This window comes from Saccopteryx bilineata, chromosome 6 (assembly GCF_036850765.1).
Source record: "Saccopteryx bilineata isolate mSacBil1 chromosome 6, mSacBil1_pri_phased_curated, whole genome shotgun sequence".
NCBI lineage: Eukaryota > Metazoa > Chordata > Mammalia > Chiroptera > Emballonuridae > Saccopteryx > Saccopteryx bilineata.
Window position 1 is genome coordinate 184,282,558 of NC_089495.1, and position 26,239 is coordinate 184,308,796.

At 53.3% G+C, this 26,239-nt stretch overlaps 1 protein-coding gene across 4 annotated transcripts; it reads left to right on the forward strand.

Moving 5' to 3' along the window:
• Positions 1 to 9,901: 9,901 nt before the first annotated feature.
• ADAM33 (ADAM metallopeptidase domain 33) lies at positions 9,902 to 24,820 on the forward strand. 4 transcript variants are annotated; one of them, XM_066236461.1, is made up of 22 exons: positions 9,902 to 10,026; positions 12,431 to 12,510; positions 14,754 to 14,830; positions 16,805 to 16,883; positions 17,084 to 17,160; positions 17,218 to 17,434; positions 17,675 to 17,740; positions 17,821 to 17,892; positions 18,069 to 18,235; positions 18,322 to 18,406; positions 18,501 to 18,643; positions 19,099 to 19,276; positions 19,390 to 19,479; positions 19,715 to 19,910; positions 20,048 to 20,156; positions 20,250 to 20,448; positions 20,542 to 20,619; positions 20,702 to 20,810; positions 20,889 to 21,024; positions 22,293 to 22,384; positions 22,587 to 22,660; positions 22,951 to 24,820. In XM_066236461.1, exons 1-21 carry the CDS (start codon positions 9,927 to 9,929, stop codon positions 22,622 to 22,624), a joined length of 2,388 nt encoding a protein of 795 aa, XP_066092558.1. In that variant the 5' UTR covers positions 9,902 to 9,926; the 3' UTR covers positions 22,625 to 22,660; positions 22,951 to 24,820. The 4 variants fall into 4 exon arrangements, with proteins under 4 accessions (XP_066092558.1, XP_066092561.1, XP_066092560.1 ...); XM_066236464.1 differs by having other exon boundaries at positions 18,183 to 18,235; XM_066236463.1 differs by having other exon boundaries at positions 17,245 to 17,434.
• The last annotated feature ends 1,419 nt before the right edge of the window (positions 24,821 to 26,239 follow it).

Sequence of the window (26,239 nt, forward strand, 5' to 3'; positions counted from 1 at the left end):
TTTAAAGGGCAAGATCAACAGCAATACTATAATAGTAGGGGATTTCAATACCCCATTAACATCACTAGATAGATCCTCAATAAATAAAATTAACAAAGAAATAGCAGACTTAAAGGACATACCAGATCAACTCAATTTAATAGATATCTTCAGAACCTTTCACCCTAAAGCAACAGAATATACATTCTTTTCAAGTGCTCATGGTACATCCTCTAGGATAGACCACATGTTAGGGCACAAAAGCAGTCTCAACAAATTTAAGAAGATTGGAATCATATCGAGCACTTTCTTTGATCACAATGGCATGAAACTAGAAATCAACCACAACAGAAAAACTGAAAAATACTCAAACACTTGGAAACTAAATAGCATGTTATCAAATAATGAATGGGTTAACAATGAAATCAAAGAAGAAATTTAAAAATTCCTAGAAATGACCGATAATGAGCATACATCAACTCTAAATTTATGGGACACAGTAAAAGCAGTCCTGAGAGGGAAGTTCATAACATTACAGGCATACTTCAAGAAGCTAGAAAAAGTTCAAATAAATAACTTGACCCTGCATCTAAAAGAACTAGAAAAAGAACAGCAAGTAAAGCCCAGAGCTTGTAGAAGGAAGGAAATAATAAAGATCAGAGCAGAAATAAATGACATAGAGGCTAAAGAAACAATACAGAGGATCAATGAAACCAGGAGCTGGTTCTTTGAAAAGGTAAACAAGATTGATGAACCTTTAACCAGACTCACCAAGAAAAAAAGAGAGAGGACTCAAATAAATAAAATTAGAAATGAGAGTGGAGAAATAACAACTGACACAACAGAAATACAAAATAGTGTAAGAAAATACTATGAAGAACTGTACGCCAAAACACTAGACTAGATGAAATGGACAAATTCCTTGAAACATATAACCTTCCAAAAATCAATCTGGAAGAATCAGAAAACCTAAACAGACCAATTACAACAAATGAGATTGAAACAGTTATCAAAAAACTCCCCAAAAAGAAAAAAAAAAAACTCCCCAAAAAGAAAAGTCCTGGGCCTGATGGCTTCACAAGAGAATTCTACCAAATATTCAAAGAAGAACTAACTCCTATCCTTCTCAAGCTATTTCAAAACCTTAAAGAGGAAGGAAGACTTCCAAGCTCCTTTTATGAGGCGAGTATAATTGATTCCAAAACCAGGCAAAGGCCCTGGCCTGTTGGCTCAGCGGTAGAGTGTCGGCCTGGCGTGCGGGGGACCCGGGTTCGATTCCTGGCCAGGGCACATAGGAGAAGCGCCCATTTGCTTCTCCACCCCCCCTTTCCTCTCTGTCTCTCTCTTCCCCTCCCGCAGCCGGGGCTCCATTGGAGCAAAGATGGCCCGGGCGCTGGGGATGGCTCCTTGGCCTCTGCCCCAGGCGCTAGAGTGGCTCTGGTCGCAGCAGAGCGACGTCCCTGAGGGGCAGAGCATCGCCCCTGGTGGGCGTGCCGGGTGGATCCCGGTCGGGTGCATGCGGGAGTCTGTCTGACTGTCTCTCCCCGTTTCCAGCTTCAGAAAAATACAAACAAACAAACAAACAAAAAAAAAACAAAAAAAAAACCAGGCAAAGACAACACAAGGAAAGAAAATTATAGGCCAATATCCCTGATGAATTTAGATGTTAAAATCCTCAACAAAATATTAGCAAACCGGATCCAACAATATATGAAAAAAATCATACACCATGATCAAGTGGGATTTATTCTTAGGAGGCAAGGCTGGTACAATATTTGCAAATCAATCAATGTGATTCATCACATAAACAAAAGGAAGGAGAAAAACCACATGATAATTTCAATAGATGCAGAAAAAGCATCTGATAAAATCCAGCATCCATTCATAATCAAAACTCTCAGCAAAGTGAAAATACTTGAACATGATAAAGGCTGTCTATGAAAAACCCACAGCCAACATCATAATTAATGGGCAAAAATTAAAAGCAATCCCCTTAAGATCAGAAACAAGGCAGGGGTGCCCCCTTTCACCACTCTTATTCAACATAGTTCTGGAAGTCCTAGCCATAGCAATCAGATAAGAAAAAGAAATGAAAGGCATCCAAATTGGAAAAGAAGAAGTAAAACTATCATTATTTGCAGATGATATGATATTGTATATAGAAAACCCTAAAGTCTCAGTCAAAAAACTACTGGACCTGATAAATGAATTCAGTAAGGTGGCAAGATATAAAATTAATACTCAGAAATTAGAAACATTTTTATACACTAACAATGAACTGTCAGAAAGAAAATTTAAGGAAGCAATCCCCTTTACCATTGCAACCAAAAATAAGAAAATGAAAAAAATAAAGTACCTAGGAATAAATTTAATCAGGGAGATTAAAGACTTGTACTCGAAAAATTATAAAACATTGATAAAAGAAATCAGGGAAGATACAAACAAGTGGAAGCATATACCATGCTCATGGTTGGGAAGAATAAACATCATTAAAATGTCTATATTACCCAAAGCAATTTATAAATTCAATGCAATATGGATTAAAATACCAATGACTGAAAAAAAAATTAATAAAATACCAATGACTGCCCTGGCTGGTTGGCTCAGAGGTAGAGCATCGGCCTGGTGTGCAGGAGTCCCAGGTTCAATTCCCGACCAGGGCACACAGGAGAAGCACCCATCTGCTTCTCCACCCCTCCCTCTCTCCTTCCTCTCTGTCTCTCTCTTTTCCTCCCGTAGCCAAGGCTCCATTGGAGCAAAGTTGGCCTGGGCGCTGAGGATGGCTCTGTGGCCTCTGCCTCAGGTGCAAGAATGGCTCTGGTTACGACAGAGCAACGCCCCAGATGGGCAGAGCATCGCCCCCTGGTGAGCATGCTGGGTGGATCCCGGTCGGGCGCATGTGAGAGTCTGTCTGACTGCCTCCCCATTTCTAGCTTCGGAAAAATACACACACACAAAAATACCAATGACTTACTTCAAAGATATAAAACACATATTCCAAAAATTTATATGGAACCAAAAGAGAACACGAATAGCCTCAGCAATCTTGAAAAGGAAGAATAAAGTGGGAGGTATCACACTTCCTGATATCAAGTTATACTACAAGGCCATTGTACTCAAAACAGCCTGGTACTGGCATCAGAACAGTCATATAGATCAATGGAACAGAACAGAGAACCCAGAAATAAACCCACACTTTTATGGACAACTGATATTTTACAAAGGAGGTAAGAGCATACACTGGATTAAAGACAGCCTCTTCAACAAACAGTGTTGGGAAAATTGGACAGCTACCTGCAAAAAAATGAAACTAGACCACTAACTTACACCATTCACAAAAAGAAACTCAAAATGGATAAAAGACTTAAATGTAAGCCGTAAAACCATAAGCATCTTAGAAGAAAACATAAGGAGTAAGCTCTCTGACATCTCTCGCAGAAATATATTTGCTGGTTTATCTCCACGGGCAAGTGAAATAAAAGACAGGATAAACTAATAGGACTATGTCAAACTAAAAAGCTTCTGCACAGCTAAAGACAACAAGAACAGAGTAAAAAGACAAACTACACAATGGGAGAACATATTTGACAATACGTCTGATAAGGAGTTAATAACCAAAATTTATAAAGAACTTGTAAAACTTAATACCAGGAAGACAAACAATCCAATCCAAAAATGGGCAAAAGAAATGAATAGACACTTCTTCAAAGAGGACATACCAATGGCCAATAGGCATATGAAAAAGTACTCAACATCACTAATCATTAGAGAAATGCAAATTAAAACCACAATGAGATATCACCTCACACCAGTCAGAATGGTGCTCATTAACAAAACAACACAGACTAAGTGCTGGCGAGGATGTGGAGAAAAGGGAACCCTCCTGCACTGCTGGTGGGAATGCAGACTGGTGCAGCCACTGTGGAAAACAGTATGGAGATTCCTCAAGAAATTAAAAATCGAACTGCCTTTGACCCAGCTATATACCACTTTTAGGAATATACCCCAAGAACACCATAGCACTGTTCCAAAAGGAGAAATGCACCCCCATGTTTATGGCAGCATTGTTCACAATAGCAGAGATCTGGAAACAGCCCAAATGTCAGTCAGTGGATGAGTAGATTAAAAAGTTTTGGTACCTATAAACTACTATGGAATACTACTCAGCCATAAGAAATGATGACATCGGATCATTTACAACAACATGGATGGACCTTGATAACATTATACTGGGTGAAATAAGTAAATCAGAAAAAACTAAGAACTGTATGATTCTGTACAGAGGTGGGACATAAAAATGAAACATGGACTCAGAGACATGGACAAGAGTGTGGGGGTTATGGGGTAGGTGGGAGGAGATTGAGAGGGTTGGGGGAGGGGAGGGGCACAAAGAAAACCAGTTACATGGTGACGGAACACAACTGGACTTTGGGTGATGGGAATGCAGCATAATCAAATGTCAAAATAACCTAGAGATGTTTTCTCTGAAAATATGTACCCTGATTTATCAATGTCACCCCATTAAAATTAATAAAATTAAAAAAAAGACTTGAATTGGCCCTGGCCGGTTGGCTCAGCGGTAGAGTGTCGGCCTAGCGTGCGGAGGACCCGGGTTCGATTCCCGGCCAGGGCACACAGGAGAAGCGCCCATTTGCTTCTCCACCCCTCCGCTGCGCTTTCCTCTCTGTCTCTCTCTTCCCCTCCCGCAGCCAAGGCTCCATTGGAGCAAAGATGGCCCGGGCGCTGGGAATGGCTCTGTGGCCTCTGCCTCAGGCGCTAGAGTGGCTCTGGTCGCAACATGGCGACGCCCAGGATGGGCAGAGCATCGCCCCCTGGTGGGCAGAGTGTTGCCCCTGGTGGGCGTGCCGGGTGGATCCCGGTCGGGCGCATGCGGGAGTCTGTCTGACTGTCTCTCCCTGTTTCCAGCTTCAGAAAAAATGAAAGAAAAAAAAAATTAAAAAAAAAAAAAAGACTTGAATAATAAACAGAAATTCCCTGCAAAAAAAAAAAGACTTTTAAACTTTGATTCAAGTGTAACACACATACAGAAAAGTGTACAAGTATACACATTACAACTGTAAAACTCAATGACTTCTTTTTTTTTCCCCGAAGTTAGAAGCGGGGAGGAAGTCAGACAGACTCCCACATGCACCCAACCAGTATCCACCTGGCATGCCAACCAGGGGGCGATACTCTGCCCATCTGGGACATTGCTCTGCTGCAGCCAGAGCCATTCTAGCGCCTGAAGCGGAGGCCATGGAGTCATCCTCAGTGCCCGGGCCAGCTTTGCTCCAATGGAGCCTTGGCTGCGGGAGGGGAAGAAAGATATAGAGAGGAAGGAGAGGAGAAAGGGTGGAGAAGCAGATGGGCGCCTCTCCTGTGTGCCCTGGCTGGGAATCAAACCTGGGACTTCCACATGCTGGGCAGATGCTCTACCACTGAGCCAACCAGCCAGGGCCTCAATGACTTTTTGAAAAGTCAGCACACCTATGCAACCAGCACCCAGATCAGAAAACAGAGTATTCATTATCAGCACCCCAAAGTTCCCTTTGTGACCCCTCCAAATCACAGCCCCCCAAAGATAACCATAGATTTGATTTACCTGTTTCTGGACTTCACACAAATGGAATCATACAGAATGTACGACAACTTTGGAAAACTGTTTAACATTATCTATTAAAGTTAAAATATTCCTGCCCTGAAATTCCTCCCTGGATATTTATTCAAAAAGCTTAAAGGTTTATGTCTACCATCAGATTGTACTGGAATGTTTACAGTCATGCTGCTCATAATAGCCAAACACTGGAAACAACAAATGCAAATTGACAATAGGATGTATAAATGAATTGTGCTGTGTTCTCACAGTGGAATACTACACAGCAGTGAGATGGAGCTACTACACACATTATGGGCAATGCTGCCAAACACAGTGCCGAGTGAAAGGAGTCAGATGCTACACAGCGTAGACTGACTGCTTGATTTCATTCTTGTGAAGTTCAAAGCTAATTAATGGCGATGAAAGTCAAAATAGTAGTTACTTATCAGGAAAGGTCATGATTGGTAGAGACCACAAAGGGACTTTCTGTGTGTGTGTGGGGGGGGCAGATTGCATACTGTTTCTTGGTCTGGGTGCATGTTTTATGGGTGTGCTCACTTTGTGAAAAGCCACTGAGCTAGGCACTTAAGACACACATTTTTCTGAAAATATACCAAAAAACACTTCAATAAGATGGTTTTTAAAAAAATCTTCCACCTTTTATGTTTGATGTCCAGGGCAGCCTACTCAAATTCTGGTTGAATACAGAAGTTTTTTTTGTGTGTGTTTTTTTTCTGAAGTTGGAAACGGGGAGGCAATCAAACAGATTCTTGCATGCACCTGACTGGGATCCACCCGGCACGCCCACCAGGGGGCGATGCTCTGCCCATCTGGGGCGTCGCTCCATTGCAACCAGAGCCATTCCAGCACCTGAGGCAGAGGCCACAGAGCCATCCTCAGCGCCCAGGCCAACTTTGCTCCAATGGAGCCCTGGCTGCGGGAGGGGAAGAGAGACAGAGAGGAAGGAGATGGGGAGGGGTGGAGAAGCAGATGGGCGCTTCTCCTGTGTGCTCTGGTCGGGAATCAAACCCAGGACTCCTGCATGCCAGACCAACGCTCTACCACTGAGCCAACCGACCAGGGCCCTGAATACAGAATTTTTTAAAGCACCTTCTTCACTTTGCCAAAGGGCATCATGTTTTCTTTGAAATGCACCAGAGCCTTGACTGTATCTTTGGGGCCTTCCACTCAAATGTGTGACTTTTTCTGACGCACCCAAACATTGGCATGACATCATCAGTTCGAGTTGGCAGTGCCTCACTTGGACACACACTAGAATGGCTAGAATTAAAAAGATTGACAACTGGAACTCTCACACATTGCTGGTGGGAATGCAAAATGGTACAGCCACTTTGCAAAACAGTTTCTTAAAAAATTAAATGATGCCTGCCCTGGCTGGATAACGCAGTAGGTTGGAGCATCATCTGGAGGCACAGAAATTGCTGATTTGGTTCCTGGTCAGGGCGCAAACCAGAATAGATCTGTCTTTCTCTCTCTAAAATCAATAAAATAAACATTTAAAAAATTAAATTATGTCCTTACCATATGACCCTGCAATTCTATTTCTAGGTATTTACAGATAAGAAATGAAAACATATGTTTATCAAAGACTTACACAGAAATTTTGTAACAGATAAGTTTAAAAGAGCCCCAAATTGGAAGAACCCAAATGCTTAACTGGAGAATAGAGTAGAATAGAAGAATGTACTTCCCTGGACATGGAACACACTCAGGCCTACAAAGAACAAATTACTGATACATGAAACAACGTAAATGAATCTCAAAAGGCAGCCAGACACAAGCCATTCTGTGAGGTTCTAGAATATGCAAAATTTATCTATAGACAGGAAGGTCAGTGGTTGCCTGGAGCTGGGAGTGGGAAAGACTGACTGGGAATGACCAGAAAGTGGAACTTTCTGGGAGTGATGGAAATGTATGTAAGTTATGGTGGTAATTACACGGATATATAAATTTATCAAAACTCATCTAATTGTACACTTCATAGAGGTGCAGTTTACTGTATGTAAATTATACCTTAATAATCATGAGAATACTGATAATGAGACAACTCTAACTTCATTGATATGAAGAATATCCAAGGTATATTAAGTGAAAAAAAAATCAAGATGTAGAAAAACATAATTATTATATTGGGAATGCATAAAACAATCTAAAAGCCTATACTAATCATTAGTGGTTTCCTATGGGGGGTGTGGGCCCAGAAGACGGACACAGAAGACAGGGTGTTCCTTAAACATTTTACACTTTGATGTTTGAATCAGGTGCACATAGATTTCCCTTGCTGCTGGAACTCTTACTGAATGTATTGGCACACTTTCATTTCTCAAAAACAAATAAATTTAAAAGTTATGGCCCTGCCCAGTTGGCTCAGTGGTAGAGCATCTGCCCCGCCCTGCGTGTGAAAGTCCGGCTTGGATTCTCTGTCAGGGCACACAGGAGAAGCGGCCATCTGCTTCTCCACCTCTCCCCCTCCTCTCTTTCTTCCTCTCCCACAGTCATGGCTCCTATGGTTCAAGCAAGTTGGCCTGGGGCACTGAGGATGGCACCCTGGTCTAGCCTGGGACACTAAAATAGCTCAGTTGCTAAGTAACGAAGCAGCAGCCCCAAGTGGGCAGAGCTTCGCCTGATAGGGGGTTTGCTGGGTAGGTCCCCGTGGGGAGGAGGAGCATGAGGGAATCTGTCTCTCTGCCTTCTTTCTCCCTCTCACTTAAAAGAAAAAAAAAAAAATGCCTGACCAGGCGATGGCGCAGGGGATAGAACCTCCGCCTGGGAAGCTGAGGACCCAGGCACGTTGAAAACCAAGGTCGCTGGGTTGAGTGTGGACTCATCCGACTTGAGCGCGCGATCATGGACATGACCCCATGGTCGCTGGCTTGAACCAAAAGGTCGCTGAATTTCAGGTCGTTGGCTTGAGCAAGGGGTCACTGGCTGGGCTGGAGCCCCTAGATCAAGGCAGGTATGAGAAAGCAATCAATGAACAACTAATGGCGGAACTATGAGTTGATGGCTTCTCACCTCTCTCCCTTCCTGTCTGTCTGACCCTGTCTCTCTACCTAAAAAAAAAAAAAAAAAAAAATATATATATATATTAATGTCCATCTCTATAGTAATACTTGCTGCTATCCGAATTTACTAACGAGCACACAAACAAACCTTTAAAACAAGAAGCAGATGTTTCCGAAGCCGAAAAGATCCGTAACGTCTGGGAGTCTACGGTTTTGCACAATCCCCATCCCCGGACACAGCCAGGGACTAAGGGCTTCGCCCCCATCCCCGCGCGGCCTCTGCGCAGCACGGAGCCTGCGAGACACCGCCTCCACTCGCTCCCCCTCCCAGTCCCGCGCGCCGCGGGGCCCGGGCTGGCGGCCACAGGGACACCGGTCAGGGTCGTCCCTGCCTCCTTTCTCCTAGGCTAGGGAACCTCTGCCGGCTTCTCTCCAGGGCGCCTTTGGGCAGTGCTGGTGACGAGACAGGGACACAGGATCGCCCCAGAGATCACGGAATTGGGGACGCTCCATGGGCAGACCCCAGCAGCAACAGGTGGCCTCTATCTCTTCTGCTATGGTCCTCAGAGGCCTTTCCCAAGGGTCCACACCCCACCCCCACCCTCCACCCACACAAATAGGAGGCTCTCTGAGACCTATGTGGCAAGATGGTGCGGGCCGGTCCCCAGAAGCTGGTCGTACAGATTCCCGTCCCCGCCCAGGCAAGCTCTATCCCAAGGGTCCCCAAACTTTTTACACAGGGGGCCAGTTCACTGTCCCTCAGATCATTGGAGGGCCAGACTATAAAAAAAAACTATGAACAAATCCCTATGCACACTGCACAGATCTTATTTTAAAGTAAAAAAAAAACAAAACGGGAACAAATACAATATTTAAAATAAAGAACAAGTAAATTTAAATCAACCAACTAACCAATATTTCAATGGGAACTATGCTCCTCTCACTGACCACCAATGAAAGAGGTGCCCCTTCCGGAAGTGCGGCAGGGGCCGGATAAATGGCCTCAGGGGGCCGCATGTGGCCCGCGGGCCGTAGTTTGGGGACCCCTGCTCTATCCCTTAGCGGGCCGCTCCGGCCGGGAGGGTCGTCCTGGCTCCCCAAGGGCGCGCGACCTCGGGTTCTGCCTGCTAGGGTCCAGAGGGGATCGGCTGCGGTCACTGCGTGGGCGCCCGGGGCTGCGTGCGGGGTCGCCCGGAGAGGGGCATCGGGAGCCTAGGGAGGCAGCCGGCCGGCTGCACAGGGCGTGGGTCGGCGGTGATCCAGCCGGGGCGGGGCCGGGAGTCGGGAGCCAGAGCCGCAACTTAGAAGTCGAGGCGCTCACAGCTATGGACCGGGGGTCTCAGAGAGTTCCGGGGCCGCTAACCTCGCTGCTGCTGACGCTACTGCAACTACCGTGGCTGGTGTGGGGGGCCGAGGCACTTCGCGGTGAGTGAGAGAGCGTCCCAGGGGCAGGCTGGGTCACTGTCAGGGGATGGAGAGTGTGAACCCCTACCCCCTCCGGGAACACGCGGCCAGGATTGGGAACAGGGAGGGTTTGGGAAGATGTTCCTGCGACCTACCCAGGAATTCTCACTTGTACTTGGGCTCGGAGCCCAGACTTGCACACTGTCCAGTGCCACTGCCCAGGACAAAGCAGAATGGCAGGGAACCTTCCCCTCTGAGCAGCTGTCCAGCCCCTCAAAGCCCTCTGCCTGGATTGTCTCTGGCTGGGACCATCCTTAGCCCCATTCTCCAGTAGGAACATTCCTGCACCTCCATCCCTTAGGGCTCAAGGGTCTTCCTCCTCTGGAAAGCCTCCAGCCCCCTGGGCCCCTGGAGTCCCTGCTGAGATCTCAGACTAGGGGACTGCCTATGACTTCCACACCGGGCATCACCCAAGCTCACCCCCCTCCCGGGGCCCTGAGACAGTGTGTATATTGTTTATGTTGTTGCCTTGTTTGGTTAGATAGAGAACGAGGGCTTCTCACAGAAGGTGCCTGTTCAGCAGGGCAAGGGGGGAGGTGTGGGGGAACTGAGCTCAGTCTCTTCCCAGTGTAACCTCTACCCTCCCCTCCGGGAGATGGGGCTGGTAACGGCACCTTCCAGAGTGGGTGGGAGGATTGGTGGAGTCCTGCACATCGAGTGCCTGTGGCGAGGGAGAAGGGGGAGGCGGCAGGAAAAGCTGGCCTGGGAAGCCTGAGGTGAAGAGGGGAGGTTGTAGAGCCCTGTGGAGGGGTTCCCAACAGGGTTAGGGTCCTGATCCGTTCTGGACCCCCAGGGGGAGTGACAGCAGCCCTCATTCTCTTGGGAGATGATCCCCAGGCATTCCACTGATTCCTTCTCCTCAGCCTGGAGTCCAGGGAGATGCAACCGCTAGGAGGAGTGGGGGGAGGGGAGGTTTCCTCAGTGCCACATTGCCTCCCCCAGTTTTCGCTCCTACCCACCGATCACCGATCACCGCTGCTCCCTCTGTCTCCCTGTCCCTCATCAAGGTGCCAGTGGCCAGTATGTATGTTTAAGACCATGAAGAGAACCCCCCTATCCATACCCTCTCCTCTTCACCCTGGGAGACCTGGGCCCAACAAAACCTGGTTCTCCACACCCAGTTAAATCCTCTGTGGGCTAAGAAAACCCCTCTCCCCAGAAGTACTCCCAGGCATCCCCAAACAACGGCCCAGCAGGCCGCATGCGGCCCCCTGACGCCATTTATCCGGCCCCCCACCACACTTCTGGAAGGGGCACCTCTTTCATTGGTGGTCAGTGAGAGGAGCACTGTACATGGCGGCCCTCCAACGGTCTGAGGGACAGTGAACTGACCCCCTGTGTAAACCCTTCCTCATACTGGCCCCTCAGTCTGATGGCAACTGCTTGATGGCAACTCACTCATCCAATCAAGGAGGGCTTCCTGGGGGAAGGGAACTCCTGGAGCTGCTGCTATTCCAGGTCTTTGATGATGGGATTTGGGGAGGAAGCAGAGAAGAAAAGAGTTGAGGTGGCCTGGTAGTTGCTGAGCCACTTCCACAGGCAGCTGTCAGTCTGGGCAGGGCTGGGGGTTTAGGGGTTGGGGAGCTGTCAGTTCTGGGAGCTGGGCTTCCCCAGGACTGAGTGCCAGAGGGGTGGGCTGGCTGGTGCAGGCTCAGGGCTGCTTGGGGCCTGGTGTCTGCACTTCTGCAGGGCGGGTGTGATGAGAGCTCCTTGGGCCTTTGGGGGGGGGGGGTTGGGAGCATTCCAGGGGAGCATTCCAGGCTTCTCTGAGTAATGCTTGGCTCTGGTATTCCTCCTGGAGCCCCCTGAAGCACACCCGGCCTGGGAGTACTCAGGCTCTGTCACCCAGCCTGCCCCCTCTGAAGACATGAGGGTGGGGGGCCCTGGGCCAAGGCCCTGGGAGCCCGCCTCCAGCATGAACCCCCCAAGGGCAGCTCTGAGCAAGGTGGGCCTCCTAAGACAACATCTAGCTGTTATTTTTCTCGGAGGGTGGTGGAGACACAGCATCCTCTTCACAGATCTTTCACCCTAAAGGCATCTGCTGCCCAATCTAAAAATACCCAGTCTAAAGCCTCCCCTTTCCTTTCCCCCCTGCACTGGCTGCCTTTGGCTCTTCCTTATGACCTCTGACCCCAAGCCCTGCCCCAGGGCCAGTGGGACTGCCGCATCCCCAGTTGAGCTATCCTCTTAGGCTCCTCTGTCTCCTGCCACCTCCCTGCATGCGCCTCCATCCCAAGGACACGCCATGGATTGTGAAAGATGGATGTTCCTCCCTGCTGCCATCCTCCAGGCCCACCCCTCCGCTGTCCCCATTCCCCTCTGTCCCTCAGGCTCCCCCTCACCCTGTGCTCTGTCCTCACACCAGGCGACACCCCTGGAGAGCCAGTCACCCCTCACTGGGTCCTGGATGGACGACCCTGGCGCATGGTCACCCTGGAGGAGCCGGTCAGTGCCACATCATCCCTGCCTCCGCAGGGCCCTGGGTCTCCCAGTGCCTTTGCCCCTCCCCAAATGTCAGTGTGGCAGTTTTACAGGGTTTTCGACATATCCCTCCCAGTCTTTCAGGCTCCTCCCTGAAGGGTTGACAGGCAGGGGCGGGGAGACATCTAGATTGCCTGAGTCTGTACACATGGAAGTCATTTTCAGGCTCCCACCTCCCACCCCCACTGCGTCTTCTTTTCTCTCCCTTCCCAGAACTAGGCCACCCTCATCCCATCAGGCAGTCTGTGGGCGTGGAACTTCAGGGACCTCTTTAAGAAAACACTAAGATATCTTCCTCTGGCAAATTTTACCAGAACGTGTGACCCTGTGGACACATTACTGTTACCCTGCCATTAAGTGGCCCGAAACCTCAGACTCACTGGCTCGTGCAGAATCCACTTCTGTCCACGGGCACTGGTCACTTTCTTGGTGGCCCTCAGATGCAATCCCCCACCCCATTTCCTTCTCCAGAATGCTCTGCCCCAGCCTCTTCCCAACATCCACCCATTGCACACTTCTAGAACAACACAGCCCCATCCCTGTGTGCTACACAGCTGTGCTGCAAACCAGAAGGCCAGTAGCCTTGGTATGACCATTTCATAGACGGGCAAACTGAAACCAAGCGAGGTTGGAGAAATTGCCCAAGTTCACACAACTCTTTAGCCCCGAAGTCTGAGACCCACTAGGACAACCCACTATCCAAGCCAGCAGGGAGGAAGGCAGGAAAGCACTGCCCTGGAGGCTGGAAGGCTCCCAAAGGCCCACAGTCCCCAGCCTAGTGCCTTCACTGGGTCCCCCAGACACTCTGGGTCCCCATTCAAGTGGTCAAGCATGGCGCCGGTCCAAGCTTTGAGAGCATTTTCCTGGACATCTCTGGCAGAGGGAAAGGTTGGACACACACTGGAGTCACCTCCTGGTCTGGCCTGGGCTGTGTCCAAGAAGGGGATCCCAGAGGGGCCTTGTTTTTCCCACTTATGGGCCCCCACATCCAGGAAGGCTGCCAAGATGCGGACAGTGTTGAGGCAGGAGTCCTGTCCCAGAGGAAGGAAACACTCACATTTCAGATCAGGGATGAGGTGCATAGTGAGGGATAGAGTTCCTCAGAGGGCAAGAAGTGAGGACAGCAGGGGAGCAGAGGGAGAGAGCAGGGATTCTGGGGTTTGGTGGTGGCAGGAGGAGGCTTTTCGTTTGGATTGCCCTTTTCCTCAGTACAGATCTTTCTCCAGTAAAGCAAGTGGCATTCTGGCCCCATGAGCTCATGCTTGGGGCCTTGCCGGGCTCTTGGCTCGGGCAGGGAGCTGTCTGCTCCCCACCTGTAAGGGAAAAGCCTCCACTCCAAGATTGTGAACCCCTTGACCTCTGGCCCAGCCCAGTGCATTGTGGGCTAAAAAGGAAGGCCCAGCGAGGGCTGGGGCCAGCATTCCGAAGACACAGCAGCTCTCCAGGAGGCTGTTGGACCAGCTCCGACTCTGGGCCCCCAGCCAGGCTGAGTGGACAAGGGAGGCAGATGGGGTCGTGGAAGAGGCAAAGAGGGTAGGGAAGGAGAGGCTGGCAGGCTGGCCTGGGCCCTTCCTGACATATGGCCAAGAAAGCCAGTGTTTTCCACTTGGCCCCGGCAGAGGTCTGTGTTCACTCCATAGGATCTGTGAAACAGGTGCGGGTGAGCCTGCTGGAGACCGAGGGGAATTTCAGGGCCTGGCAGGTTGTCAGAATGGGAGGCCGAGGAGTCAAGTCTGAGTTCTACAGGGAGTGGGGAGAAGTAGGATACAGAAACAAGGGGTTGTGAGGAGGCCCGAGCCACGGCTACCCGGTGGCCACCCACTCTCCCTCACGGTCTCAGGACTGCACAGTCCTCCCTGCCGAGAGGAAGCCCAGGCATGAAAGAGGAGGGAGGGCCAGAGGAAAGGCCCAGCAACCTTGAGCAAGGCTGGGCACCTTTCTGGGACCCCTGGTCTCCCTAGGGAGGAAGAGGTATGAACTTAGTAGGCTGTGTCCAATGGCTGCTGTCAGAACAACAAACAGCGTGAATTTGGGAACATCTTCAACTGCATATTCTCATCCTCACTTTCATCCAGGCCCACCAGGGCAAGTGGTGACCCTTCTGTCCCCTGCCCCCATGTACTTCCCGTGAGCTCCATTGCCAGCGGGCTCCACATCCCAGAGGCCAGGCTACCTCTCATCCCAGCCCTACACTCCTTCTTGCCCAGGTCTTGAAGCTAGACAAGGGGCTGGTAGCCTTGGAGGCTGAAGGCCAGGAGCTCCTGTTGGAGCTGGAGAAGAACCAGTGAGTACTAGTCTGGGGGGGGGGGGGGGCTGGGAGTCAAGACAGCCCTTCTCTCTGGGGTGGGGCGGACTGGGGAGAACCCAGGAGGGGGACTGGAAGGGTGAGGACCCTGAGGAGGTTCAGGTGACAGAGAGAGTCATGCCAACCCATGACTGGCTCCCTTGAGGCTTAAGTGGACTTTTGGGCTGGGTTAGCCCTGCTGTGGGGCACATTGCTCATTCAGGCCCCAGGAGCATTTTGTTAGCTCCCTGCTGGGAAACGAGTAGGCACCACCTAATGGAAATGAGTAGGTATCCACCTCATGGGTCCTCAAAAAGAATCTTGAGTCAAAAGAAAATCCAAGATAGGTTCCAAAGATGGTGGGCATGCCAGGCTAATGGAATGATGAGGACAAAGGTTGCAGTGGTACAAAGATCAAGGCATATTCAGGGGCATCCATTTGTCTGACCCGCCCAGAGAGTCCCCATCTGCAGGGAAGGTAGCAACGGGAAATGAATTTGGGGAGTCCCAGGAGGGCCAGATCACAGAAGGTCATTTTAGTGCTGAGTATCCTGGAGTGTGCAGAGCCAAAGATTTTGAGTTGGTGAATGGGCAGGCAAAGCTGGGCTGGGTGGGGTGGAAGTTCAAGGTGGAGCATGAGATCTTAAAGCCATTCAGACTATATTATTAACAGCTATTTATTTATTTATTTATTTATTTTTTCCTGAAGCTAGAAACGGGGAGAGACAGTCAGACAGACTCCCGCATGCGCCCGACCGGGATCCACCCGGCACGCCCACAAGGGGGGGACGCTCTGCCCCTCTGGGGCATCGCTCTGCTGCGACCAGAGACACTCTAGCGCCTGGGGCAGAGGCCAAGGAGCCATTCCCAGCGCCCGGGCCATCTTTGCTCCAATGGAGCCTCGGCTGTGGGAGGGGAAGAGAGAGACAGAGAGGAAGGAGAGGGGGAGGGGTGGAGAAGCAGATGGGCGCTTCTCCTGTGTGCCCTGGCCAGGAATCGAACCCGGGACCCCTGCACGCCAGGCCGACGCTCTACCGCTGAGCCAACCGGCCAGGGCCAACATCTATTTATTTATAAGTGCTTGTTTCATGGTAGGCACTAAGCACTCTACGTCTGCTTTATTCTCCCCCGTGGAATCACCATGCCTAACCACAGTACTCTGGGGTTTGAAGTCCCATGCATTAAATGATCATATCACCTACTTCCTAGTGCTGTGTGTGTGCATGGAGCAGGGAACGAAGCTTGCGAAGGTGAAGGAAAGACTGGCAGGTAGAGAAGCAGGCATCACAGGTCTTTGGGGCAGTCTTGCAGGACAGAGGTCAAGGCGAGGTCAGGGTCAAGGATTTTTTTTTTAAAAAAGAGAGATTGATTTATGGTTGATCCATCTTGGTGGGGAGGATCCCGGTGAGATGGGGCCCAAAGGTGGAATCATGAAGGGGATTAGCATCACTGAGGGACAGCTGGGAACATACGTGGGGGCTGGGGGTCAGAGAACTAGAGAGAAGACTGACCAGATGCCCAACAAGGGTAGGCAGCAGAAAAGGCCACCTAGGGAGTTCAACCACATCCTTGGCTGCAAGTCCCATCTTCTCTGCAGGGTCTCCTGAGTCCTCCCCTCCTGCCCAGCCCCAGCCCTGGGCATTCAGCTGCCTGCCACAGGCTCCACAGGGACCACAAACCCTGCCCCCAGTGCTGCTCCTCCCTGACGCTTCCCACACTCCCACTTCCCATATCAAAGCCACCACCAAGCTCCTTCCTGCCCTTCACTTTTCTCCCTGTAGCGCAAGGGTTTTCTGAGCTAAGCAACACGCAGTTGCTCCTGTCCCTTTCTCAAGATAGACTTTGGTGCTTCTTAACTGCCAGCTCTGTGCCTCACTCATAGAGCTGCTCCATTAGCATTCAGGGAGGAAGTCTAGAGGGCATCCTGGAGGAGGCAGAGCTGAATTAGGTGATCCCTACAAAACCCCCTCCCAGCAGGCTGCTGGCTGCAGGATACACAGAAACCCACTACAGCCCAGCTGGGCAACCAGTGGTGCTCGTCCCCAACAACACGGTGAGATACTTCCATGGGCACTGAGGACAGGGTGAAGGGCGCAGGGGCATGTACTTCTTGAAGGCCTCCCCACCATTCCTTCCCCAGCCTCCTCCTATTCCTGAAGAGGGGCTGGAGCCAGCTCCCCACCATGCCTGCTCTCCTGCCCCTCCCACTTCAGTCTTGGCTGAGATCTGAGACTGGGTGCCTTTGCTCTCCAGGATCACTGTCACTACCATGGGCGTGTGAGGGGCTTCCCAGACTCCTGGGTAGTCCTCAGCACCTGCTCTGGGATGAGGTGAGGAGTTCTGGGGGAGGGGGCTGGCCTGGGACTAGGGTAAGAGTTTTCTCACAGCCCCTTCTGCACCCTTTTGCACCGTAGAGGCCTGATCGCGCTCAACAACAATGCCAGCTATTATGTACACCCCTGGCCATCTGGGGATGCCAAGGATGGCTCCACCCACAGGATCTTCTGGACCGAGCAGCTACTTAGCTGGAGAGGGGCCTGTGGCCACAGGGATCGCGGAGACAAAGGGAACATGACCAGCCTTTCTCATGCCACCCAGATCAGGGTTAGGGGAACAGGCAGGGGCAGGAATGGGAAGGCAGTGCCCATAGCCCTCCAAATCAGAATGACAGGGATGTGTGGCCCCAGTTCAGGGTCTCATGTCCTGATGTTTTTATTTGGAGGCTAAAGAAACAACTTCTAGCACATTTTTAAAGTTAACTTTGTGCTTTCTGGGGATTGAGGTTGGTGGTCAGGGCTCAAGCCCAGCAGCCTGCCACTCAGAGTCACGATTGCCTCTTTCCAGGACATGCGGGATGCTGGGAGAAGCCAGAGGTACCTGGAGCTGTACATAGTGGCTGACCACACCCTGGTGAGAGCAGGCTCAATGGGGTTCTGGGGCTGAATGAGGCCATCTCAGCCTGTCACACTGCCATATTGCTACCCTTTCAGTTCTTGACCCAGGGCCAGGACTTGAACCGCACGAGACAGCGCCTTCTGGAGATTGCAAACTACGTGGACCAGGTTGGGGGTAGTGGGTGGGAAGATAGGCCTAATAGGAGTGACGGCCCCAGGGTCAGGCAGGTCCTAGCTGGAACTGGCAGGCTTGGAGATGAGAGAAAATGGAAGGGGAAAGAGCAGGGCCACCAGCACGGTGGTACTGTGGTCCCCTGCTTCAGGCCCATCCGCCCTGACCACAGATTCTCAGGACTCTGGACATTCAGGTGGCGCTGACTGGCCTGGAAATATGGACTGAGCAGGACCAGAGCCGCATAATGTCAGACGCAAACGCCACCCTCTGGGCTTTCCTGCAGTGGCGCCGGGGGCTGTGGGTGCGGCAGCCACACGACTCTACACAGCTGCTCACGTGGGTGCCTCCCATCCCCACGAGGGTACCCCGCTGGGCGCACCCCCTTCCCAGCATCGCCGGGTCACACCACACTCCACCTTCAGGGGCCGCACTTTTCAGGGCAACACCGTGGGCCTGGCACCCATTGAAGGCATGTGCCTTGCAGAGAGCTCTGGAGGCGTGAGTGTGGTGAGCTCCGTGGGGGACTGGGTGGAAGGAGAGGCGCAGGGGATTGGGGTGCGGGTCTCCTCAGCCCCCAGTGACAGTCCCCACGCCCTCCCAGGACCACTCCGAGCTCCCCATTGGTGCTGCAGCTACCATGGCCCATGAGATAGGCCACAGCTTTGGCCTCAGCCATGACCCCGATGGCTGCTGCGTGGAGGCAGCGGCTGAGCCAGGCGGATGCATCATGGCAGCGGCCACTGGGTATGGGCAACCTGGTGTGGGGGAGAAGGGCTGCTGGGGAGGCTCCACAAGAGCGGGGCCCTACTTCGGCTGCATTCCTTTGGGTGAATGCTTACCTCTCAGTTTCCTCTTCTGTAAAATGGGGATATGATCATAGTAATCGCCCTGATTGGATGAAGATTCTTTTCGGGAAAACCTAGCGAAGTTACTCCTCCAGGACTGGCAGCGTTGTGCTGGGATTCAACTTTCCGTCCTGGGCTGTCATTTCCTGGCGTCACACCATCCCGTCTGGAGCTTCTGTTTGACTTTGCTCGGGTCACTTACCTACTCTGGGCTCTGCCTCACGCAGGTGGCGTCTGCGCACCCGCGGCTGTGTGGCCAAGCAGGGGTAGTCCTGGAGGGTGGGGGTCGGTGAAGATTAAGGCGTTAAAGGGCAGGGGGTCCCCACAAGCCCCGACGTCTTTACCCGACCGTAGGCACCCGTTCCCCCGCGTGTTCAGCGCCTGCAGCCGTCGCCAGCTGCGCGCCTTCTTCCGCAAGGGGGGCGGTAAGTGCCTCTCCAACGCGCCGGAGTCTGGGCTCCTGGTGCCGCGGGCGCACTGTGGGAACGGCTTCCTGGAGGAGGGCGAGGAGTGCGACTGCGGCGCCGGCCAGGTTAGGTCCACGCGTCGGGCTCCCGGAGGTCAAGGCTGGCCCCCGCCCGCCCCCTCCCCCAGGGCCTGGAGCACTGCGCCCTCACCTGGTCCTTTTTGCCTTTTCGGCTCCAGGAATGCCCCAACCCTTGCTGCTTCGCCCACAACTGCTCGCTGCATGAGGGGGCCCAGTGCTCCCATGGAGACTGCTGTGCCAGCTGCCTGGTGAGAGCACGGGAGGCTTGGAGGTGAGGGTGGAGGGGCGCTGGGGAGCCGGCCTGTTTGTCCTAGCTAATTGGCGTCCCCCAGTCCTATTCGGGTGTTGGCTCTGTTCTGGGCTGGAGTCCGCCTAGCTGTCCCCCGGGCTCTCCCGCCTCTGAGCCTCGCTGTTGGCGTGGATCTCTCACTGCCCAATGTCTCTGTCTCCGCTGCTCTCCCGCCACCCGGGTCGCCTGCATAGCTGAAGCCGGCGGGCGCGCCGTGCCGTCGGGCTGCGGGAGACTGTGACCTCCCGGAGTTCTGCACGGGCGCCTCTCCCTACTGTCCCCCAGACATCTTCTTACTGGACGGCTCGCCTTGCGCCAGCGGCCGCGGCTACTGCTGGGACGGCGCGTGTCCCACGCTGGAGCAGCAGTGCCAGCAGCTCTGGGGGCCTGGTGAGAACACTCGCGCGCTCTCGCGCGCCGCCCTTATCCTGGGGTCTGAGGAGTTTTCTACTCCAGGGAAGATGGGCGGGGGCGGGGGGACTGAGGGCGGGGGGAGCGTGGTCCCCAGCCCCGCCTACGCTTCACAGGCTCCCGCCCAGCCCCAGAGGCCTGTTTCCTCGTGGTGAACTCGGCAGGAGACGCACAGGGGAACTGCGGCCAGGACGAAGAGGGCAGCTACGTGCCTTGTACGCAGAGGTGGGAAGAGGAGCAGAGGGGCCAGAAGCTGGGGAGTGGGTTGGGGGCCAGGAGACACTCCACGCTGTTTGACCGACCTCTGCTTGGTTTCAGTGATGCACAGTGTGGGAAGCTGCAGTGCCAGGGCGGGGAGCAGAGCCCACTGACACCACACACGCTGCCGGTGGACTCTACCATCCACCTCGGCAGCCGCGAGGTGACCTGCAGGGGAGCCTTCCTGCTACCTGGTGCCCTCCTGGGCCCGCCTCAGTTGGGCCTGGTAGAGCCTGGCACCCAGTGTGGACCTGCAATGGTGAGCCCTGCCCACCTGACCCTACCTGCCACTTGAATCCCTAGGGCCAAAGCGTCGCTCCCCCACACTGCTTAGTGCATGCCACTTCCGTAGGTGTGCCAGGACAGGCGCTGCCAGAACACCACCTTTCAGGCGGTGGAGCGCTGCCTGAGGGCCTGCCACGGCCATGGGGTGAGTGGTCTGCAAGGTGTGTGTGTGGGGTGACGGTGAGGTTCCTCATTCCCTGCGACCGTCCTTCTCTCTTCCTCTGCAGGTTTGCAATAGTAACCACAACTGCCACTGTGACCCTGGCTGGGCTCCGCCCTCCTGTGACAAGCCAGGGCTGGGTGGTAGTGTGGACAGTGGCCCTGCGCAGCCTGAAAGTGCGCATGCAGGGGGGCGGGTGGGGAAGGGCCACGTGATACACCCACTTAGGACTCAGCCCACCCTGTCTTCCACAGACCACCACGCCTTCCTGCTGGCAGTGGTCTCGAGCTTCCTGCTGCCTCTGCTTCCTGGGGCCGGCCTGGCCTGGTGCTGCTACCGGCGGGGGTCCCCACTCCAGCGATGTCTCTGTGGCTCAAGGAGGGACAGTGGGTAGGCGCCGAAGGCTCCCTGCTCCCTGAGCCCGCTCCCGTGGTTCCTGCTCCTCAGAGTTCTGCTGGGCCTGGGGCAGCTGGTGTGGGGTTAGGCTTTGTCCTCAGGTGCAGAGAGGCAGCAGAGGTAGTGGGAAGAAGCCTTGAGCGGGAGGCACGAGGGGTCTCTGCGCCTTCCACCCCTCCCCATTGCTGAGCTTCAGTCCCTGTTTGTCCATTCTCCTGTTTCTGCCACCAGGGGGCTGCCTCGACTTTGTCTTTGCCCTGTTTTCCACCAGCTCATAATCAATTCCTGCTTCACTGTGCCCTTCAAGACCTCTCCGACCCCCTGTCACTTCCTCTCCCTAAATCTCTGCTGTTTCCTCCTTTGGGTTCCCAAACGCTGGGGCCAGAACGTCTCTTTACTCCATAACACCGGTCGGCGGCTGTAGCACCAGAGGTCTTTGTTAGGCCTGCCCTAACCCAGTTCTCCAGGAGTTGGGAGGAGGGTCCTATAATATCTAGGGCTGCCCCTTCACTAGGTGCTGGGCAAGGCAGGCACCTTTGGCCACATCTGACACAGCCTGGCCTTGGGAGTGCTCAGGACAAGCTGAGGAAAGAGCAGGGTTTGGGTTGGAGGCAGGGACCGAGGGCATCCCTGACAGGGGTGGGCACCAGCCAGGCCCCAAGTGCCAGGTGAGAGGGCCTTGACACAATGTGTGGTGACGGCAGGTCTGAGGGCAGAGGTGCAGGTGCTCAGAGCTTGGTGGGTCAGCATGAGGGGTCCTTTAAGGGGGCAGTGACTGCATCTCATCACCAGCGCGAAGTCTTGAGGGCAGTGGAGACTGTTTGGAAGAGACATGGAAGGAAGTGGCAGGCCTTGGGAGATGGGACATGAGCAGCCACACATAGTTTGAAGTCATCAAGGGCAGCAGGGCCCCCCAATGGCAAGGAGTGCAGGCACAGCTGCCACTAGGGAGGCCATCGCTCCTCTTCGGGATCTGAGTGATGCCAACATCTGGAGGGTGCCCGGATGCTGGGTGGTGCTGGAGTGCAGGAGAAATGCCAGGGCCGGAAGGAAAGTGTCTGCAGCCCTGGAAGGGCCAGAGTCTGGCTTAGAGCCTGGACCCCAAGGGCTCCTCGTAGGCGGGAACAGGAAGTGAGCTGGAGAGAGTGACCTGGAGCAGAAAGAAGGATGGAGAATCAGTCAGTACAGGAGGCAGAGCAGAAGAAAAACTTGGGTTGGGCCTGTGCTGCTGGCTGCCACTGTTCTCTTTTCTCGCTGCTCAGGCCCAAAGATGGCCCACGCAGGGACCACCCCCTGGGCAGTGTTCATGGCCTGGAGTTGGGCCCCTTGACCACTGGAGAGCCTCAACCCCTTGGTGAGTGAGGCACTAGGGGAGATGGGGAGGGAAGTAAAGGGATGGACTCTTGGGCCTCCTCCTCTCCTCTTAGCACCTAACCACCTTGAGTCCCCGGCACCCTGTGCACGGCAAGAACCACTGCCGGCTGTGTTCACAGCACTCATTCTCTGCCCATTGCTCATTCTCTGCCCATTGCTCATTCTCTGCCCATTGCTCCAAGACACGGAGATCTCTGCCAGAGCCCAACAGCCACCTTGAGAAACCTGGGCGCTGTGGCCCTGCCTGCACCCCAAGGTAGGAGAGGACCTTGATGTGGGGACCTCTACTTCCCACTGCCTCTCTGTTGCCCCTCAGCTTATTGTCCCCTGCTCTGGGGTTTCTGAGCTTGGGTTCTGAGATATGACCACATGGAGAGGCTGTTGTCATGGAGGCCAGATGCTGGAAGACTCTGAAGTGGGGGAGGGAGAAGTGGCTTTTCCTGGGTCATAGGTCCTCACTGAGAAAGAACAAGGGGTCCCTGTCACATGACTTGCAACCTGAGGTCCCAGCCCTCAGGGGATGACTCCTCCCCCCTTTATTTTCAGCAGGTCAAGTCCAGAAGCCAAGATCCTGTCTCTGGTGAGAGGGGTGTCCTCAGATGAGGACATGTAAAGACAGGTGGCTTCTGCAGCCATTCCAGGCTCTTGGACCACCAATGGCAGAACCAGCAAGTCAGCTGACCTCCTGCACCTTCAGGCAGCTTGCAAGTTTCTTCCCCGAGTTACCTCTGCCCTCCCCACTCCAGGACACCAGAGCCTCATCAGAATTTGCCTAATGCTGTCCCCGTTCCTTAGGGCCACGGATCATGCCAGCGCAAGCATCCATCTGTTATGACTTCCTGGGTCTGAGAGATCTAGGAGGCTGACAACTCCATCATTACCAGTGTTTATCTAGGGAACTTATACACGAGGCACATCTTGACCAACAGCAACACAAAGTGGATATCCACCACACCATGTGTCAGGCTCTAGTCTAAAGGGTTATATATGACAGAGCAGGATAGATAGGGGTGCTGGGGTGTGACCCACCCCAGATAAGGGAAAATGTCTTGCATGCTTGCCCAGGGAAGGGCTTGTTGCAGGAACCAGCATGCTTGGGACCTAGGGGAGGGGTGATCAGACAGGCTCTGAGGGGATTTATGGGAAGCGATCTCTGTTCTGACCCAGAGGATCTGGCTGCAGTCAGGCAGTGGTCATGTCATGGAACAGTCCTTCCCACCATCAGTCCAAGGAGTGAAGGTCACATAGTCGCTGACCTCCTGTCACCAGGAGAGGCTGGACCACACTGGGCATTGGGAACGGCCTCTGTCCGTGGAGCCTGGGGGGGGGGTGCTACATGAACTTCACCCAGACTCAGCTCTGCAGAGGGGAGTGACTGCTGGGCCGGAGCCTGGACCCTGGGACCCGGGGTGCTACATGAACATCACCCAGACTCAGCTCTGCAGAGGGGAGTGACTGCTGGGCCGGAGCCTGGACCCTGGGACCCGGGGTGCTACATGAACTTCACCCAGACTCAGCTCTGCAGAGGGGAGTGACTGCTGGGCCGGAGCCTGGACCCTGGGACCCGGGGTGCTACATGAACTTCACCCAGACTCAGCTCTGCAGAGGGGAGTGACTGCTGGGCCGGAGCCTGGACCCTGGGACCCGGGTGCTACATGAACATCACCCAGACTCAGCTCTGCAGAGGGGAGTGACTGCTGGGCCGGAGCCTGGACCCTGGGACCCGGGGTGCTACATGAACTTCACCCAGACTCAGCTCTGCAGAGGGGAGTGACTGCTGGGCCGGAGCCTGGACCCTGGGACCCGGGGTGCTACATGAACTTCACCCAGACTCAGCTCTGCAGAGGGGAGTGACTGCTGGGCCGGAGCCTGGACCCTGGGACCCGGGGTGCTACATGAACTTCACCCAGACTCAGCTCTGCAGAGGGGAGTGACTGCTGGGCCCGAGCCTGGACCCTGGGACCCGGGGTGCTACATGAACTTCACCCAGACTCAGCTCTGCAGAGGGGAGTGACTGCTGGGCCGGAGCCTGGACCCTGGGACCCGGGGTGCTACATGAACATCACCCAGACTCAGCTCTGCAGAGGGGAGTGACTGCTGGGCCGGAGCCTGGACTCTGGGACCCGGGTGCTACATGAACTTCACCCAGACTCAGCTCTGCAGAGGGGAGTGACTGCTGGGCCGGAGCCTGGGCCCTGGGACCCGGGGTGCTACATGAACATCACCCAGACTCAGCTCTGCAGAGGGGAGTGACTGCTGGGCCGGAGCCTGGACCCTGGGACCCGGGTGCTACATGAACTTCACCCAGACTCAGCTCTGCAGAGGGGAGTGACTGCTGGGCCAGAGCCTGGACTCTGGGACCCTACATTTCAGACTGAGTCCACATCCCCGGAGCCTGGCCCCTGCAAAATAAACAAAACCCTTGGGACCTCCCTCCCTTCCTCTTCCTGTCATCTTGTCCCCCAGATGCTTCCTCAGCTCCACCCATTGCTAGTCCTGCACCTGGGGTTCTGGAGGAGTGTGGAGTATACTGCAAGCTCCCCACCCACTTTGGACATTACTGAGTCTTCCCTCCACTCCCTGCGAGGGGACAGAGAGAGCCATTTTAGAAAGGACACCAAAGGGCCTCTGTCTTTTCTGTCTGTAAATTTAACCCCATGGGGCTCCCTGAGGGGTGATGGCTGCTTGGTGGAGCCTCAAATGGTAGTCAGGGCCCCAGATGGACCCGGGCATAGGACAGTGTTGCCTTGCTTGAATGAACCCTTTGTCCCACCTCACCTGCCCCCCTTGGGCATTCTCAGAAGCCTCCCTTATTCTCTCCCTTTGCTTCATGCAAGAGTTGCTGAGAGAGCTTCTGTATCAGCCAGCTGTTGCTGCGTAACAACAATCCCCTAAAACTTAGTAGCTTAGAACAACAGCCAATTCTGTGAATTGGCAAATTAGGTTGAACTCAGCTGGTGGTTCCCTTGGCCTCAGCTCAGTTATTTATATATTTGCTGTCAAATGCTGGTCAGCTAGGTAGTTCTGTTCTGGGGTGGCTGGCTGTTGGCTGGGGTGATGGGGATGGATGGGCTGTGTGTTTCTCATTTTCCAGCAGGCTAGCCTGGGCTTGTTCACAGCTGGGGAGGATTCTAAGAGAGCAAGACCAGGATTAGGATGTGGTCAGTTACCTACATTGGGCACGTGTGCACACACACACACACACACACACCACATCAAGACAATATTTTAATGCGATATTTTGAAAGATCAAAACGCCAAAATAGATGATGAACAAAATATCAAAATTTTAGGTAAAGACAGGATCAATAACAGTGCCACGCCAGAGGCAAAAGCAAAAATCAGTCATTGCGATCCTGAGACAAGTTCCTTTCTCACGTCATCCTGCAAGAGATGAATGGGAAGCTTGCAAGGCCTCTTGAAATACCATGACTGGCACGTGTTCATTACTGTAACATTCTATTAGCCCAAGCAAGTCACAGGGCCAGCCCAGTTTCCAGGGATTGGGGGAAAACGCCACTTCTAATGGGAGGAGTGCCAAAACCATCTTTCAGAGCATGTGAGGAGCTGGGGAGTTCTTCACAGAAGAGGCAGCCCCCCTCCGGAGCTTGCTCTCACTCCACCAGCCCAAGAGACGAAATGGGACTTTTCTAAAGCCCTGTGCTATGTTCTTTGTATCTGTGGGATTTTTAAAGACTTTATTCATTTTAGACAGGAGAGAGAGAGAGAGAGAGAAAGAGAGAGAGAGAGAGAAGGGAGGAGCAGGAAGCATCAACTCCCATATGTGCCTTGACCAGGCAAGCCCAGGGTTTTGAACCGGCGACCTCAGCATTCC

What these genes read in the sequence shown, in the direction of transcription:
- ADAM33 (XM_066236461.1), top strand. Translation starts at nt 9,927, where the DNA reads ATGGACCGGGGGTCTCAGAGAGTTCCGGGGCCGCTAACCTCGCTGCTG. An exon ending in AGCACCTGCTCTGGGATGAG is followed by an intron (nt 17,161 to 17,217) that starts GTGAGGAGTTCT and finishes GTTTTCTCACAG; the next exon opens with CCCCTTCTGCACCCTTTTGC. An exon ending in ACTGCTGTGCCAGCTGCCTG is followed by an intron (nt 19,480 to 19,714) that starts GTGAGAGCACGG and finishes TCGCCTGCATAG; the next exon opens with CTGAAGCCGGCGGGCGCGCC.